The 17,026-nt window shown below is 42.8% G+C and overlaps 1 protein-coding gene across 1 annotated transcript in view; it reads right to left on the bottom strand.

The window, feature by feature from the left end:
* DNAH11 (dynein axonemal heavy chain 11) overlaps window positions 1–17,026 on the bottom strand; it is a 327,809-nt gene that overhangs the window by 137,844 nt on the left and 172,939 nt on the right. The window contains exons 45-47 of the mRNA XM_027574450.2: window positions 13,824–13,997; window positions 3,673–3,877; window positions 594–759 (exon numbers count right to left, since the gene is read on the bottom strand). Of these exons, the coding sequence (XP_027430251.1) occupies window positions 594–759; window positions 3,673–3,877; window positions 13,824–13,997 (545 nt within the window). The remainder of the gene's footprint in view (window positions 1–593; window positions 760–3,672; window positions 3,878–13,823; window positions 13,998–17,026) is intronic.

Genomic DNA, 17,026 nt, shown 5'->3' with positions numbered 1-17,026 from the left:
GGACTTCGTCACAAACTGTCTCCTTTGGGGTTTATAATCTCTCTGTGATGTTGGGCGTGTTAGCCTCAACTCAGAGACACAAAAACTAAAGCTTAGAAAAACGGAAGGCTACATAGCTCTTCTGATGCCTGAATCAACATAAGGAACTGAATCAATACCTGCTGTTCCTGCTTACTGATTCCCACGTGACTCTATTTCCGGTGAGCAACAACCACAGTGAGGCTGGGGCTCTCCCTCTAGTTAACGGCAGGGATGGACACACTGCAAGGCCCAGAAATGACCCAACAGCTACATCCCACAGAATAAGGTTAGGTGTCTAAGTAATTTAGTGCGAGTTAACGTATCTGAGAGTTTAATGCTTCAACTAGACAGTAACATATCTAAGACACTTTTCAATCCAATTCTTCCAAAGATACAAAGGGAACCTACAGCATTTACGATGATGAAAGGGGGATGTAAAACGAAACCTAAAAGTTATCCCAGAAAATGCTCCTCCTCCTCAGAAGAAATTGGGGTAATTTCATTCGTCGGCATTCATCCATAATAACAATAATTAGATTTCAGTAGACAATAAGACACAGAGAATCGCTTACCAGTGTCCGTAATCGATGTGCTGCCGAATCAGAGTGTGGGGCTGCACTGTGCCATAGGGGTCCACTTCGGGCATATTCAGGTCGTCGATGAAATAAACTAATTTTTTATTTCCTCCTGGACCATAGATACGACCAGCCTTTTTCTCTAGAGGTTTCTCAAGAATTCCTGAAACAAATGCATCATTTTGCCCACCAATCAGATAAAATGTCACTTTCTGTCCTTCGTCTTTTTTTTCCTGGTTTTTCCTCATCTTCTGTCCGTTTCATCCCCTCCTAAGTCTTCAAGTATTAACTCTGTGCAGTTCAGTATCAGCGATGACCCTCTGGTCACCTCCTCTGTGTCATGCTTTCCTGCCAACCTCCCTCCTATTGGCAGCTCACCTCACCTCTCCTTTCCTGGAGAGTCAACATCTGACACACGACATCACACTGGCCAGCAATCTGAGGCAACGCCGCTGCTGGTCTGAACAGTTCGCCACCCGAACACACTCTAACCCACGGCCCACTCCCTCTGTCCTTCCCCATCACCCCTGCAGGAGAGGTATCTACCCACAACAGAGAGAGTCCCCATACCTCTCTTCTTCTTGGGTCATCCAAGGGCACAAGTGTAAGGGAAGGCTGTACATAGACTCTATCCTGTGCACACATGAACCTACATTTCTTCATGTGCCTCAGTGACTGTGTTGGGGGTAGGAAATCCTGAATTGAGTGTGTAAGACATAGTGTCTAATAGTTGCTGACTCTCCAAATAGACTATGAGTAGCCTGAGGACAACGAACTGCATCGTGTTCATGACTGTATTCCTGATGACAACCACAATAAGCCATTTGTTAAATGAATGAAAGAACAAAGAAGTATATCAGGAATAAATTAACAAAGCCCTCCTCCAAGCAGTGGCTTGGCACTTCCAAATGCGTGCGTCCTACCAGCCACTGGTGCCTGGATGTTTGGCCCACACCAAACAAGCCTCTTGCCCACTCCCAACCCAGCTCTTCCTTTATCCCTTCTGTGCTCCTCTTCGTGTGATTAACACTCTCTTAGGCAGGTGCCAAGCTTTAGTATCATCTTTCTCTCCTGGTCCCAGATCTGCCGGACTACAGCCTATAAATGCTACCTCATATCTCTTCCCTTTCACCATTCTTTCTACCATTTTAGTCAGAGCAATGTTACATTCAGCTGGTACACTACCCAGGGGAACTGGTCTCCCCGCTCAGACATCTCCTCCCAAAGGACAGCCTGCATCCTTGCTCCCCATCAATGGCTCACCATTTCCTACCAAATGAAATACATTCTCTTCAGCTTGCATCTTAGCTTTTTCTACAGTTATAGTGACCATTCCACATTGCCTGGGACTATCCTGGTTTGTCTGTTTGTTTTCTGAGAGAGAGAGAGAGAGCACGCACACATGTGAGTTGGAATGGGGGTGGGGTGGCAGTGGGAAGGTAGAGGGGAGAGGAGAGAGACAATCTCCAACAGGCTCCACACCCAGTGCAGAGCCCAACTAGGGCCTCAGTCTCATGACAACAAGATCATGACCTGAGCCAAAACCAAGAGTCAGATGCTTAGCCACTGAGCCACCCAGACCCCCTGAACTCTCCTGATTTTAACAATAAAAATCTCATGTCCCAGAAATCCCCTCACTCCATGGCAAACCTAAGAGTTGGGCCTTCTATCTACAATCTAGCTCCAACGTACCACTGTAGCCTTTTCCCTATGTTCTACCCCATCTCTGTGCTTCAGCCAACTTAGAGATTCAATTAATTGCATGTCTTCTGTAATTTTCTCTTTCCTCTGTTTGCTTACACTCATTTTTCTATCTCAAATCCTATATTTGCCTGCATACCACCCCAACCTGAAGGTCTGAAACCCAAATCTTCTTTCAAGTACACTGGTCTATTTGTTGTGATAACAGGCAATGTCTAAATCTTACACCATGCCTGTACCCTTTCAGGAATTAGCAAGATGAACTCATAGTACAGTCAAGTATTTTGTTCGATTATTGAATTGTAGCCCTAATCTTCCATTTACAAGTGATAAAGTGATCCCTCCTTCTTTGTCTGTGCATGAAAAACATGCACTGGACACAATGCCTTGGGAAAAATAGATAAGTAATATAAATTTGCTAAAGAATTAAATAAAACATCATCAAGTTGGATTTTTTTAACTGTTCCATTCACGAGGTCAAGAAAGACAAACCTCATTAAGAGATTACAAAAAGTCACTCTTGGCTGAGTTAATGATGTCAGTCAGTAAGAAAATTTATTATTAACCTCTACTGATAAAGCTAGGAAAACAGTAACAACATATACTGATGTGCATGAGCGCGCGCGCATACACACACACACACACACACACACACACACACACACACACACACACACACACAGAAACCACAATCAGGGCAACTCAATAGGTTTAATCAACTACTAGATAATAGGGAGTTTCACTGCCCCCACCACCAACATAACCCTGACACTTTCCTGGATAGTGACAGATCTACCAATAGCAGCTCTTCCTACACTATCTCCTTCACTTCCCATGTCTACTTAGCTTGCCCTTCCTAACTCAGAATGCCCCAAATCTGGTTCTTTTGTTTACACCGATATATTTATTCAAAGGCTAAAATTATTCTTACAATTTTCCTAAGATTTAATTAACAGCTCATGGCCTGGCATTTCATCAATACAGTTTTAATGAAGTTCTCCTAAATCAATCCGTTACTTGAAAAGGTAACCAGGACACTCTTCCTTGTGGACACCCTTATGTTGCTAGGGCTCCATAAAATTGACTAAAGGTGACCAAACTGTGTTGAGGCAAAGCAATGAACACTGCTGATGTCGGTTCTTGCTGTTCTGAACAGTAATAAGCGAAATAAAGCCACTAGTGATATAAAAAGCCAAAATCACAATACTGAAACAAAATATATTTTACCCAGATTGGTGGTAAGTAAAAATTCATCTGAAGCCAAAGCGAAATGGTCTAAAGCCTAGAGAAAGTAGTTGTCCCCTCCAGCTACATGCCCCAGCCTTGACAGTTTTTGATGCCTTGTTTCTAAAATATAAGCAGGAGGAACACTTACTTTGCAGAACTGCAGATGTTGTATAGTAGTTGAAAGGCACACAGGACACGAAATAATCCTCAGAGAGACTTGCCAGTGTATCGCCTACAAAGGCTGTCTTTCCCACCCCAGCATTTCCTACCAGCATTAGGGGTTGTCCTTTCTCAAGCAGCAACTCTATGAAATATCTGAGACGAGTTGTCTCTGATGTATGAACCACAACTCTCTGTGGGGGGGGGGGGGTTGGGGAGGGGGGGAAGGATAGAATGAGAGAAAAGTCAGAAAGAGAGGCATTCCAAAATTTTCTATCTTAAGCAACACAGTCACTTGAGAATTGAGATACAAAAAATTCTTAACTCAAGTTCACACTCGGTAGGAGAGATCTTACCTGATTTTCAGTTTTGAATTGTCAGAGTTCAGACATCATAACTTGAGAAGAGCAACTGGGTAGTACCATCAAAATGCAGTAGCATAAGCAACGGATTTATCTTTTCCAACTTAAGTACCAGCCAAAGCCCCCTATCACAGAGTACCTACACTCTGTCCAGCCTCATGTTAGGCATACCAGGGAATCCAATAAAAGTTTAAGAAACCGTCCACCACTCTCTAGGAGCTGACAAAACATGTGAAAATCAAGCCAAACATAAATCAAAGCTGGGAGCAGTGCCTTGGCTGGGTAAGATTAAGTGGTCAAATGATTAGGGCAGAATTTAGACTAAAGGAGTTCTGCATGGGGAGAGACCCAATGGCAGGAAACGGTGATTTTAAGTGAAATATTCCTAAGTCCAAAGTACTGTCAAACATATCATGCATTGTTTTGTTAAAAAAAAAATCTTTATAGCAATGCTTCTGCTTTGAAAATTAGCGACTTATTTATATACTTTATTGTTTCACAACAAATTTGAGGTGGCTTAGGGGAATAAAATAAAATGAACAGAGGAGGAGGGGAAAAGATGGCAGAGGAGTAGGGGACCCTATTCTGACTGGTCCCCGGAATTGAGCTGGATATCTACCAGACCACTCTGAACACCCATAAAACCAGCCTGAGATGTAAGAAAGCAGATCTGGATCTCTACAAACAGAATCTCGCAGGTGGTTGGTTTTGAGGTATGAAGCGGAGAGCCCTGATTCTGCGGGCAGATATCGGGGGATAAACGGCTGCTGGAGGGAGCCTAGCCATGAGGATCCTACACCACCGGTGAGCGATACCCTCCCACGCTGGGGACAGGGCACAGACTCGCAGACCGGTAGGTAGCGGTGGGGAAAGGACGTTAGATGGAGACCGGAGCGGTGCGGCCATGTGTGCGAACTGGCGGCGGCTGGAGGTTTTAGAAGCACAAAGGGCAGAGACGTGCCCCGACCTGGAGGCACGATTGGGAGCACTGCAGAAGGGGGCACAACTCAGGACACTGCAATTTAATTATTTTTTTTATTTTAAAGATTATATTTATTTATTTGACAGAGAGAGACACAGCGACAGAGGGAACACAAGCAGGGGGCGTGGGAGAGGGAGAAGCAGGTTTCTTGCAGAGCAGAGAGCCCGATGTGGGGCTCGATCCCAGGACCTTGGGATCATGATCTGAGCTTAAGGCAGATGCTTAACGACTGAGCCACCCAGGTGCCCCGAGGACACTGCAGTTTATAGCAACACAGACACAAACAGATATAGTGTGGCCTGGAGAGCTCACTGAAGAAGAGGCTGCGATCTCTCCACTCTGAGGCAGAGAGGTGGAAACGGTCTCTTCTGCTCTGACTCTCAGAAGAGATGCGGAAAGCCGCCAGAGAACAAAAGCCGCAAAAAACCGGTTTTCACTGAGCCCATCCCCTACCACAGGGGGGCAGGGCAACAGGGTTGCCTGAGTAAGAGCACGGCAGACCCCTCCCCCAGGAGACAGGCTGGGAGAACAAGAGGCCAGCAACCCTAAGGTCCCTATAAAACAGGTGCATCTTGCTTGGGTTGTGGTCAATAATTTGGACTCTGTACATTCCCTCAACCACCCCTCAACAGAATGACTAGGAGGAGGAAACCCCAAAATAGAAAAGACTCAGAGACTGTGACTACTTCTGCCACAGATTTACAAATGGATACAGATATAACCAAGATGTCCGAGATGGAATTCAGAGTAGCAATTTTGAAGACAATAGCTAGAATGGAGAAATCGATTAATGGCAACATAGAGTCCCTAAGGGCCAGAACTGAAAGTTGAACTGGCAGGACTTAAAAATGCTATCAGTGAGATCCAATCTAATCTAGATAATCTAACAGCTAGGGTAAGTGAGGGAGAAGAATGAATAAGCGACCTGGAAGACAATATAATAGATAAAAAGGGAAAAGAGGAGGCCAGGCAAGAACAACTCAAAATCCATGAAAATAGAATCAGAGAAATAGGTGACACCATGAAACGTTCCAGTGTCAGAATTATTGGGATCCCTGAGGGGGTGGAGAGCGAGAGAGGACTAGAAGATATATTCGAGCAAATCGTAGCTGAGAACTTCCCTAATCTGGGGAGTGAAACAAACATTCGTGTTCTAGAGGCAGAGAGGACCCCTCCCAAGATCAAGGAAAATAGGCCAACGCCCCAGCATGTAATAGTAAAACTCAGGAATCTCAGAACCAAGGAAACCATCTTAAGGGCAGTTAGGGGGAAGAGATTCCTTATGTACAGAGGGAGGAACATCAGAATAACGTCAGACCTATCCACAGAGACCTGGCAAGCCACAAAGGCCTGAAGACATATTCAGGATACTAAATGAGAAGAACATGCAGCCAAGAATACTTTATCTGGCAAGGCTGTCATTTAGAATGAATTGAGAGATGCAGAGCTTCCAAGACCTGCAGAAACTGAAAGAATATGTGACCACTAAGCGGGCCCTGCAAGAAATATTAAGGGGGGGGGGTTCCATAAAAGGAGAAAGACCCCAAGAGTGATATACAACAGAAATTTACAGGGACAATCTATAAAAACAAGGTCCTCACAGGCAACATGATGACAATAAATTCGTATCTTTCAATAATCACTCTCAACATGAACGGCCTAAATACTCCCATAAACTGGCACAGGGTTGCAGATTGGACAAAAAGACAGGACCCATCCATATGCTATCTACAAGAGACTCATTTTGAACCTAAAGATACATCCAGACTGAAGATGAAGGGATGGAGTTCCATCTTCCATGCCAGCGGACCTCAAAAGAAAGCTGGGGTAGCAATTCTTATAACAGAGAAATTAGATTTTTAAGCTAAAGATGGTAGTTAGAGACAGAGAAGGACACTATATCATTCTTAAAGGGTCTAGCCAACAAGAAGATCTAACAATGGTAAATATCTACACCCCCATAATGGGAGCAGCCATCTACATAAGCCAACTGTTAACCAAAATAAAGAGTCATACTGATAACAATATGTTAATTGCACGAGACCTCAATACTCCACTCTTAGCAACAGACAGATCATCTAAGCAGAAAATCAACAAAGAAACAAGAGCTTTGAATGACACACTGGACCAGATGGACCTCATAGATATATACAGAACATTGCACCCTAAAACAACAGAATACTCGTTCTTCTCGAGGGCACATGGAACTTTCTCCAGAATAGACCACATACTGGGTCACAAATCAGGTCTCAACCGATACCAAAAGATTGAGATTATTCCCTGCATATTCTCAGTCCATAATACTTTTTAAAACTGGAACTCAATCACAAGAAAAAATTTGGAAGAAATTCAAACACTTGGAAACTAAAGACCACTCTGCTCAAGAATGTTTGGGTCAGCCAGGAAATCAAAGAAGAACTTAAACAATTCATGGAAACCAAGGAGAATGAAAACACATCAGTCCAAAACCTTTGGGATACTGCAAAGGCGGTCCTAAGGGGGAAATACATAGCCATCCAAGCCTCACTCAAAAAAATAGAAAAATCCCAAATTCAACAACTAACTTTACACCTTAAAGAACTAGAGAAAAAGCAACAAATGATGCCTCAGGCACTCATTAGAAGAGAAATAATTAAGATTAGAGCAGACATCACTGAATGAAAAAGCAGAAACACAGTAGATCAGATCAACAAAACTAGAAGCTGGTTCTTTGAAAGAATTAATAAGATCGATAAACCACTGGCCAGACTTATCCAAAAGAAAAGAGAAAGGACCCAAATTAATAAAATTATGAATGAAAGGGGAGAGATCACGACTAACACCGAGGAAATAGAAACAATTACTAGAAATTATTATCAACAACTATATGCCAATAAATTGAGCAACCTGGAAGAAATGGATGCCTTTCTGGAAATCTATAAGCTCCCAAGACTGAAACAGGAAGAAATTGACAACGTGAATAGATTTCGACAATAACCAGTAACGAGATTGAAGCAGTGATCAAAAACCTCCCAAAAAACAAGAGTCTGGGGCCTGATGTATTCCCTGGGGAATTCTACCAAACACTCAAAGAAGAAATAATACCTATCCTCCTAGACTTATTCTATGAGGCCAGCATTACCTTAATCCCCAAACCAGGCAAAGACCCCATCAAAAAGGAGAATTTCAGACTGATATCCCTGATGAATATGGATTCCAAAATCCTCAACAAAATCCTAGCTAATAGGATCCAACAATACATTAAAAGGATCATCCACCACGAACAAGTGGGATTTATCCCAGGGATGCAAGGGTGGTTCAACATTTGCAAATCAATCAATGTGATACATTAATAAGAGGAGAGAGAAGAAGCATATGGTCCTCTCAATTGATGCAGAAAAAGCATTTTACAAAATACAGCATCCTTTCCTGGTTAAAACTCTTCAGAATACAGGGATAGAGCGAACATTCCTCAAGTTCATAAACTCCATCTATGAAAAACCCACAGTGAATATCATCCTCAATGGGGTAAAGCTGAGAGCCTTTCCCTCAAGATCAGGAACATGACAAGGATGCCCACTCTCGCCACTATTGTTCAACATAGTACTAGAAGTCCTAGCAATAGCAATCAAACAAAAAGAAATAAAAGGTATTCAAATTGGCAAAGAAGAAGTCAAACTCTCTCTCTTTGCAGATGACATGATACTTTATGTGGAAAATCCAAAAGACTCCACCCCCAAATTACTAGAACTCATACAGCAATTCAGTAATGTGGTAGGATACAAAATCAATGCACAGAAATCAGTTGCTTTCTTATACACTAACAATGCAACTGTAGAAAGAGAAATTAGAGAAATGATTCCATTTACAATAGCCCCCAAAACCATAAGACACCTTGGAATAAACTAACCAAAGAGGTAAAGGATCTATACTCTAGGAACCACAGAACACTCGTGAAAGAAATTGAAGAAGACACAAGATGGAAAAACATTCCATGCTCATGGATTGGAAGAATAAGCATTGTTAAAATGTCTATGCTACCCAGAGCAATCTATACCTTCAACGCCATCCCGATCAAAATTCCAATGACATTTTTCAAAGTGCTGGAACAAACAATCCTAAAATCTGTATGGAATCAGAAGAGACCCCAAATGGCCAAGGAAATGCTGAAAAAGAAAAACAAAGCTGGGGGCATCATGTTGCCTGATTTCAAACTATATTACAAAGCAGTGATCACCAAGACAGCATGGTACTGGCACAAAAACAGACATATAGACCAATGGAACAGAATAGAGAACCCAGATATGGATCCTCAACTCTATAGTCAAACAATCTTCGACAAAGCAGGAAAAAATATGCAATGGAAAAAAGGCAGTCTCTTCAACAAATGGTGCTGGGAAAATTAGACAGCTATATACAGAAGAATGAAACCTGACCATTCTCTAACACCATACACAAAGATAAACTCAAAATGGATGAAAGTTCTCAATGTGAGACAGGAACCCATCAAAAACCTAGAGGAGAACATAGGCAGTAACCTCTTTGACATCGGCCACAGCAACTTCTTTCAAGATACATCTCCAAAGACTAGTGAAAGAAAAGCAAAAATGAACTTTTGGGACTTCGTCAAGATAAAAAGCTTCTGCACAGCAAAGGAAACAGTCAACAAAACAAAGAAGCAACCCACAGAATGGGAGAAGATATTTGCAAATTGATACTACAGATAAAGGGCTGGTATCCAAGATCTATAAAGAACTTCTCAAAGTCAACACCCAAAAAACAAATAATCAAGTCAAAAAGTGGGCAGAAGATATGAAAAGACACTTCTCTGAAGAAGACATACAAATGGCTAACAGACATATGAAAAAATGTTCATCATCATTAGCCATCAGGGAAATTCAAGTCAAAACCACATTGAGATACCACCTTATACCAGTTAAATGGCAAAAATGGACAAGGCAAGAAACAAATGTTGGAGAGGTTGTGGAGAAAGGAGAACCCTCTTACACTGTGGGTGGGAATGCAAGTTGGTACAGCCACTTTGGAAAACAGTGTGGAGGTGCCTCAAAAAATTAAAAACAGAGCTACCCTATGACCCAGCAATTGCACTACTGGGTATTTACCCCAAAGACACAGATGGAGTGAAAAGAAGGGCCATATGCACCCCAGTGTTCATAGCAGCAGTGTCCACAGTAGCCAAACTGCGGAAAGAGCCGAGATGCCCTTCAACAGACGAATGGATGGATATGGTCCATAGAGACGATGGGATATTCCTCAGCCATCAGAAAGGATGAACACCCGACTTTTACATCGACATGGATGGGACTGGAGGAGATTATGCTCAGTGAAACAAGTCAAGCAGAGAAAGTCAAGTGTCATATGGTTTCACTTATTTGTGGAACATAAGGAATAGCAGGGAGGACATTAGGAGAAGGAAGGGGAAAATGAAGGGGGCGGGGAATCAGGGAGAGACGAACCATGAGAGACTACAGCCTCTCAGAAACAAACTGAGGGTTCTGGAGGGGAGGGGGGTGGGGGGATGGGTCAGCCTGGTGATGGGTATTAAGGAGGGCACGTACTGCATGCAGCACTGGGTGTTATATGAAAACAATGAATCATGGATCACTATATCAAAAACTAATGATGTATGGTGACTAACATAACATGATAAAATAAAAAAAAAAAAAATGAAGAACAGAAATAAACCCCAGATTCAGGGAACACGGACTAATATATAAAGTCAGGGAAAGAGGTAGCAGGTGCAGACATGCAAGAAATAGAATCCTGCACAGTGATTAAAACAGAGTTGACATTTCTTGCATTTTTAGTGGCCAAATTAAAAAGGGGATTAAAAAAAAACCACCTGCAAGATTCAGACTGGTTCTTAAAAAAAAAATTAACACCTAAATTCTGCAATATATTCTCCCCTGTTTGGTTAGCTTATACTGAATACAACTGAGTATTTTATAGATCATTCAGGATCATTTTCATGATTATGACTATTTACACTAGAATTCTGTTTTAATTTGGTGAGACTCTCAGGGCCTACTGAAAGGCAGACTGTTCTATGCTACATCAAACAGTCCCAGATGACTGTTTTTCATCAGAGTTACATTTTACAGTATTTTTTTCTCCTCTTTGTCTGCTCATTGTCATCATGTGCTTTTTAATTGGGCTATTAGCTCTGTTTTCTACACAGTAATTCACACTTCCTGAGAGTTCAGTATGTGACAGGTACGATGTTAAGCACCTTCATACACTAGGTCATCTGATACTCATAATTTACGAGGGGAGCTGTGTGATGATTTTCATTGCAGAGACGATGAACCTAAAGCTTAGAGAACAATGGTAACTTGACCAAGGTCACAGCAAAGTAGTAAGTGGTGGTACTTGGATTAAAACTCAAGCCCGTCCAGAGCCCAAGCCCTGTCTGCCCTACCACACAGAAGGCGTGTCAGGACATGGACCGGACACACGTTATGTCATCTCTTGGCTCTCCCGTTTTCCATATGTAAAAGGTTATTAATAGGCTATGCCTTAGAAAGTTGTTTTAAGGATTAATCTATGTAAAGCAATTAGAAAAGAGTCTGAGATAGACTTATGTAATATTAGCATTGACTAGGATTGCTGACTCTGTATGGTTCCCTTCCAGTATGTTAAGACGCTGTTAGTGGAATAACCACCCTTGGTACAACTGTGTGTAGAGTAAGACTATAAAGTCCTAATAGGTTCCCTGTTGAATAAAAGATATCATTGGTCAGATCCATCAACCTTGCTGTACCAGTTTTGGTCTTTGGTTAATTATGAATTCTCACCTTTCAGCCAGTTAGGTAATACTCCCAGGTAGGTGAAGTCCGGGTAGGTTGAGCAAAAGCAGATTTCAAAATATATCAAGCAGATGGAACAAACATGGTTGGTTGCCTCCCAGCACCCATGTCTTCACTTCCCTTCCTGTCAGAGCTCCCACTTTGTCTAAGTCTCCATGCTTCTTCCACACACTCATGTGTTCAACCTGGCTCCTATGGTACTGTGATGCTCTGTCAAATCCAGTTAGGGTAAGCCAGTACCTGGCCTGAGACAGGTTAGGGGTGGCTTGTGAGCCCTGGAGTATTAGGTGCTCAAGAGACGGTCTGCTCTGGGGCTTCTGAGAAGTTTCCTCACTCTTAATAAAAATATGTGACAAAGTGTCCTTTCCCTCTGAAGGTAACTCCTGGCACACTGGAGCCAGACCAGGAAGGATACTAGTCTTAAAAATGATGCCAGTGTTAAGAAGAGTAGAGCAGAGAGATGGAAAGACCCAAATCCTTGGTGATATCACCAAGTCACAGAATTAATCAGTCTTGGGGCCATCCTACTTCTGATTGCTTGTTCGTGAAGTTTCCTCATGGTTAGGTTTATGGGTTGAACTGTGTCTTCCCCAAATCCGTATGGTAAAGTCCAAATCCCTACTACCTCAGAATGTGACTATATTTGAAAACAGGATCTTTCAAGAGATGATTAAGTTAAAATGAGGCCGTTAGGGTAGACCCTACCCCCATCTGACTGGTGTCCTTGTGAGAAGAGGAAATTTGGGCAGACCTGGAGACGTGCTCAGGGAGGCACACACACAGAAAGGCCATGTGCGGACACAGCAAGAAGGCAGCCATCTGCAAGCCAGCGAGAGAGCGCTCAGGAGAAACCAAACCTCCCAACACCTCAATCCTGGATTTCTTGCCTCGGGAAAGAACTGTGAGAAAATGAATTTCTGACACTTAAGCCACCCAGTGTGTGGTATTGTGTTAGGGCAGCCCCAGGACAGTTAACACGAGTAGGCCCCTAGCGCGATGACCGGTGTCCTTATACAAAGGGGACTTTGCACACAGAGACACACATGGGGAAAATGCCACATGAAGATTGGAGCTATGCTGCCATGAGCCAAGGAACATTGAGATCACCAGTGAACTCCAGACGGAGGCCTGGAGCGGACTCTCCCTGACAGCCTCAGAAGGAACCATTCCTGCTGACACTTGGTCTTTCAACGTCTAGCCTCCAGAACCATGAGACAAGAATTGTCTGTTGTTTAAGCCACCTACCTTGTGGCGCTTTGCTCCAGCAGCTCCAGGAAGCAAATACACTGGGTTTTCTCTTATTTCACACCAGCTGCCTAGTTAATACCATAGAAACCCCCTATACTCTAGTCACACAGTGCCATTGGAAGCACTAAGCTCCCAAGTGAATCAGAATGTCGTGATTTTAAGAAGTCTAATGAAAAGGAAGAGAGATTGGGGCAGAAGAAGAAGATGACTGAAGAATAAGTCAACATTAGAGAAATGCAAAACAACAATCTATGAAGAAAAATAATTAAAAAACAAAAAAGATTCATTTAGATTTCTCAGCGGCCATGAGAATTGGAAACCTCTGAGTTGAGGAGCTTGAACACATTTATTTTATGGCTTAGGGGGCTAAAGGAAAGACGTTGTATGTGAAAAGTGCTGTCTAATAAATTCACAATATGGTCAGATACAAGAATCACTGGAACTAACAAATATGTCTGATTTTTAATAAACCTCACAAAATGTCTGAGATATTAAGAAAGCAGTTATTTTAGACTTAAGCTGAAATTTTTTAATAAAAAAGTTTGCATGAAACTTAAGAGCCATCTCACTAGTTGTTCTTATAACTAAGATTCTTCTCTCCCAGGCAATATGCTATATATGCTTGACCATATCAACAAAAATTTTTCCATCAGGCAGGAAAAGAAGGACGGCTCAAACATGAAACAAAAAGGCTCAAAGCAGCACAGTGTGGCTGGAAAGTTACTACGTTCCATCCACCTACCTGCAGAGGTACCTCTTGATCCATAGTAAATTTGGGGACTTTATCAGCCCAAGGCAAGAATTTCTTAGTTTTGTGGTCCAGATAATAATCGAAGATTGTCCCCTGGGATGGAAACTTTACTGCTTTCATCTCTTTATGCCACCACCGACTGAATTCAGCTTGAGAGCCAGAAAGCTAAGGAGAACAAGAGAAATCCTTACTGCAGACTTAGAGGTAATTTTAACACATACAAAAAGCCCCTCCAAATCCTGTTCAACACAGTATTTGCCATGTAAAGAGTTATAATTACAAATGGGATTGAGTAACTGACCCAAGAAAAATAAGTAACTAGAAGGAACTTAGAATGAGTGATAATATCAAAGAGGCAGAAAGCTATAATTGCCATATATCCATCAGGTACAAATTTTCTGGAATAATTATTAACTTAAAAAGCAAAGTAAGTTTAGGTGAACTTCAGATTACCTACCCCTGGGTTATTCAATTTAACAATGAGCTCTCATGCAAATTACTATGCTAGGTTCAGCGAGACAGTGGTTCTCAAACACTGGTGTTGATTTCTACCAATATTATATCAATTCGTGATAAAATAAAAAAGATAAGAACAAAGGAATACTTTTTAAAAAACTGGTAAGATTATTTGATTTCAATACTGCCCTCTATTTGAGCTTATAGGCTTCTTGGACCTTTTGGTGTTGAAATAGCTTTCCTTTTATAAAATTATGGTATTCATTATGGTCCTTGTTTATAAATGTCCTTATTTAGAAAAGTAAACATTTGGTAACCCTATTTCATTCCTTCAAGTCATTAAACTGTTTATCTTTTGAAATTCGAAATGTGGAAACCCCCACCATGAGGGATGAGGAAAGGCATGTTCTTGGTTTTCTAGCAGGGCACAGGTGAGCGGTCCAGTTGAAAACTCTCAAGAGACAAACTGCTGCCCTACAGAGAGGACTGAGAGTGGTAGGGAACAGGCTCTCCTTGCTAGAAGGTGCTCCTTTTTATACAAGCCCTTTGCTACTAGATTAGGGTTTGGAAAACAAAGAAGGGGAAATGGCAATTGTGTATCAGCAGCTTATAAAACCCTTCTGTATCTATACGAAGACCTGGCCTACTGTCTCCAACATCCACTGGACGACCTGGCCCGCTAACTCCCTCCATCCACAGCACAACCTGGCATAGTGACTTCTGTATCTGCAGGATCATCTACCACAGTGAGCTTCGGTGAACTCTAAGAACAGTGTGTTTGAGTGGCCATGGCATTCAGCAGTCTCCTACTTTCTAAGATCTTAACTCCCATTTTTCTCCAGTGACATTCTTTTTTGTTTTTTAAAGATTTTATTTATTTATTTGACAGAGAGAGACAAAGCCAGTGAGAGAGAACACAAACAGGGGGAGTGGGAGAGGGAGAGGGAGAGGGAGAAGCAGGCCTCCCCTGAGCAGGGAGCCCGATGTGGGACTCGATCCCAGGACTCTGGGACCATGACCTGAGCCGAAGGCAGATGCTTAACAACTGAGCCCCCCAGGCGCCCGGGGGTGAACCTATTTTAATTGGATGTCCAGGTGAGCCATCTTTGAAAACCAGCACAGATTAAGGAGAAGACGGCTCCAAGAAGCAGGAAGAGGTCATCACGGGCCAAGATCCTGTGGTATGACAGACCCTGTGTTCCAGAAGTGGCCACTGCAGCTGGCAGACGGGGGTGGGAGGTGGGGGGAGCGGTAGGGGTAGGCAGAAGAAGCAGGGAAGGACTGGCAGGACCAGCTCCAGGGGCCGTGTAAATAGTATTACATTTTTCACTTTATCCGAAAGGCAAACAGAATCCATTAAAGTGTTTTAAACTCTCAAGTGTGTCAGGTAATTCAATTTACATTTTAAAAAATTGCTCTGGCTGCTGAGAGGATAATGGACTATGGGGGAGGTACAGAAGCAGACCAGTGAGGCTGTTACCTTAGAAGCCAAGGGAGAAGTACTAAGAGCGGTTTATGGGAGCTCAGGGAGAGTTGATCCAAGACGTGTTTTGGAAGCTGCCTGCAATGGCCTGGCTTTAGAACACCGGACCTGAGTCAGTGTGCTGTGGTCGGAACGTGGCTCAGACAGTACCTGGGCATCCTCAGGCGGGCTAAGTTTCGACTCCTTTTTTTGTTAAAAGGGGAGGAGGGTAGTTGTACCTATACATAGGGGTTTTATTTTTTTGAAGATTCAGTAAAATAGCTGACCAAGAGGCCTAAGCACCTTCTTGGACATCCGGCAGGCGCGCCGATTTGTTCAATTAAGAAATGGCTATCTTAAGAGCATTTCTTCCGTCTTTTTCATTCCTGTTTCCAACTATCTAGCTTCTGTTTTGACTGTTTCGTAGTTAGGGCCCTTTTGAAGACGTGAAGGTGATGATGATGAGGAGGAGGAGGAGGAGGAAGATGAAGCTTATTTAGGGAGAGAGTGTCTGGAGAAGTGAGGTGACCACTGTGGCGGCCCAGGGCCCGGCTTGACGGACTGCTAGGAAGGCCACCACGTTTGAAAACTGGGAAGATGAAAAGGCAATCAGCTGGGAGGGAGGTGGTCAGGAATAGAGGGATCTCTGCTGTCCACGTCCTACTCACAAAATTTTACCTGGTTTACATCCTAGCGAAGGAAAAAACCTTGTGGAGAACCCCAGGAGGACATAAAAGAAAACATGGGGGAGGGGGAAGGTGGGGAGAGGGGAGATTCTGCCTGGGGCCTCCATGAAGGAGAAGTCCACGCATGCTGTAAATTGTGCCTGAGAAAAACCACATGAAGTCACCCAACACCAACTCTTGATTTTCACTCAAAGTAAATGGGCTGCTTTTCTTTAGAAAGCCCCTGGATATTAGAGAAGGAAATGTGGCTTCTGAGAAGGATCAAAATCAGATCTAGCAGGCCAAGTGAATTCCACACCTATTTATAGACACGGTTTATGGTAACCTAGTGACGAGAAGCAGAACTGGGCAACGGGTTTTAGTAACCATGTATCTGAGGACCTACACCAAGTCAACCAATGGAAATATGGGGCCCTCTTGGCTGTGATGCCTTCCAATTTAAATTCCCTGTTTACATCCGGAAATATTTGGCAAAGTCTAGAAGATGAGTGCCATCTATTTTTAAGGCAAAGATTCAGGGGTACCTGTAGGATCAGTCATGACCGTGGGAGATCCTGAGGTACCCTGGAACAGGTTGCCTTTGGAGATGT

Source organism: Zalophus californianus, chromosome 12 (assembly GCF_009762305.2).
Source record: "Zalophus californianus isolate mZalCal1 chromosome 12, mZalCal1.pri.v2, whole genome shotgun sequence".
In the NCBI taxonomy this organism is placed as follows: domain Eukaryota; kingdom Metazoa; phylum Chordata; class Mammalia; order Carnivora; family Otariidae; genus Zalophus; species Zalophus californianus.
This window is presented reverse-complemented; position numbering and strand designations above follow the sequence as displayed.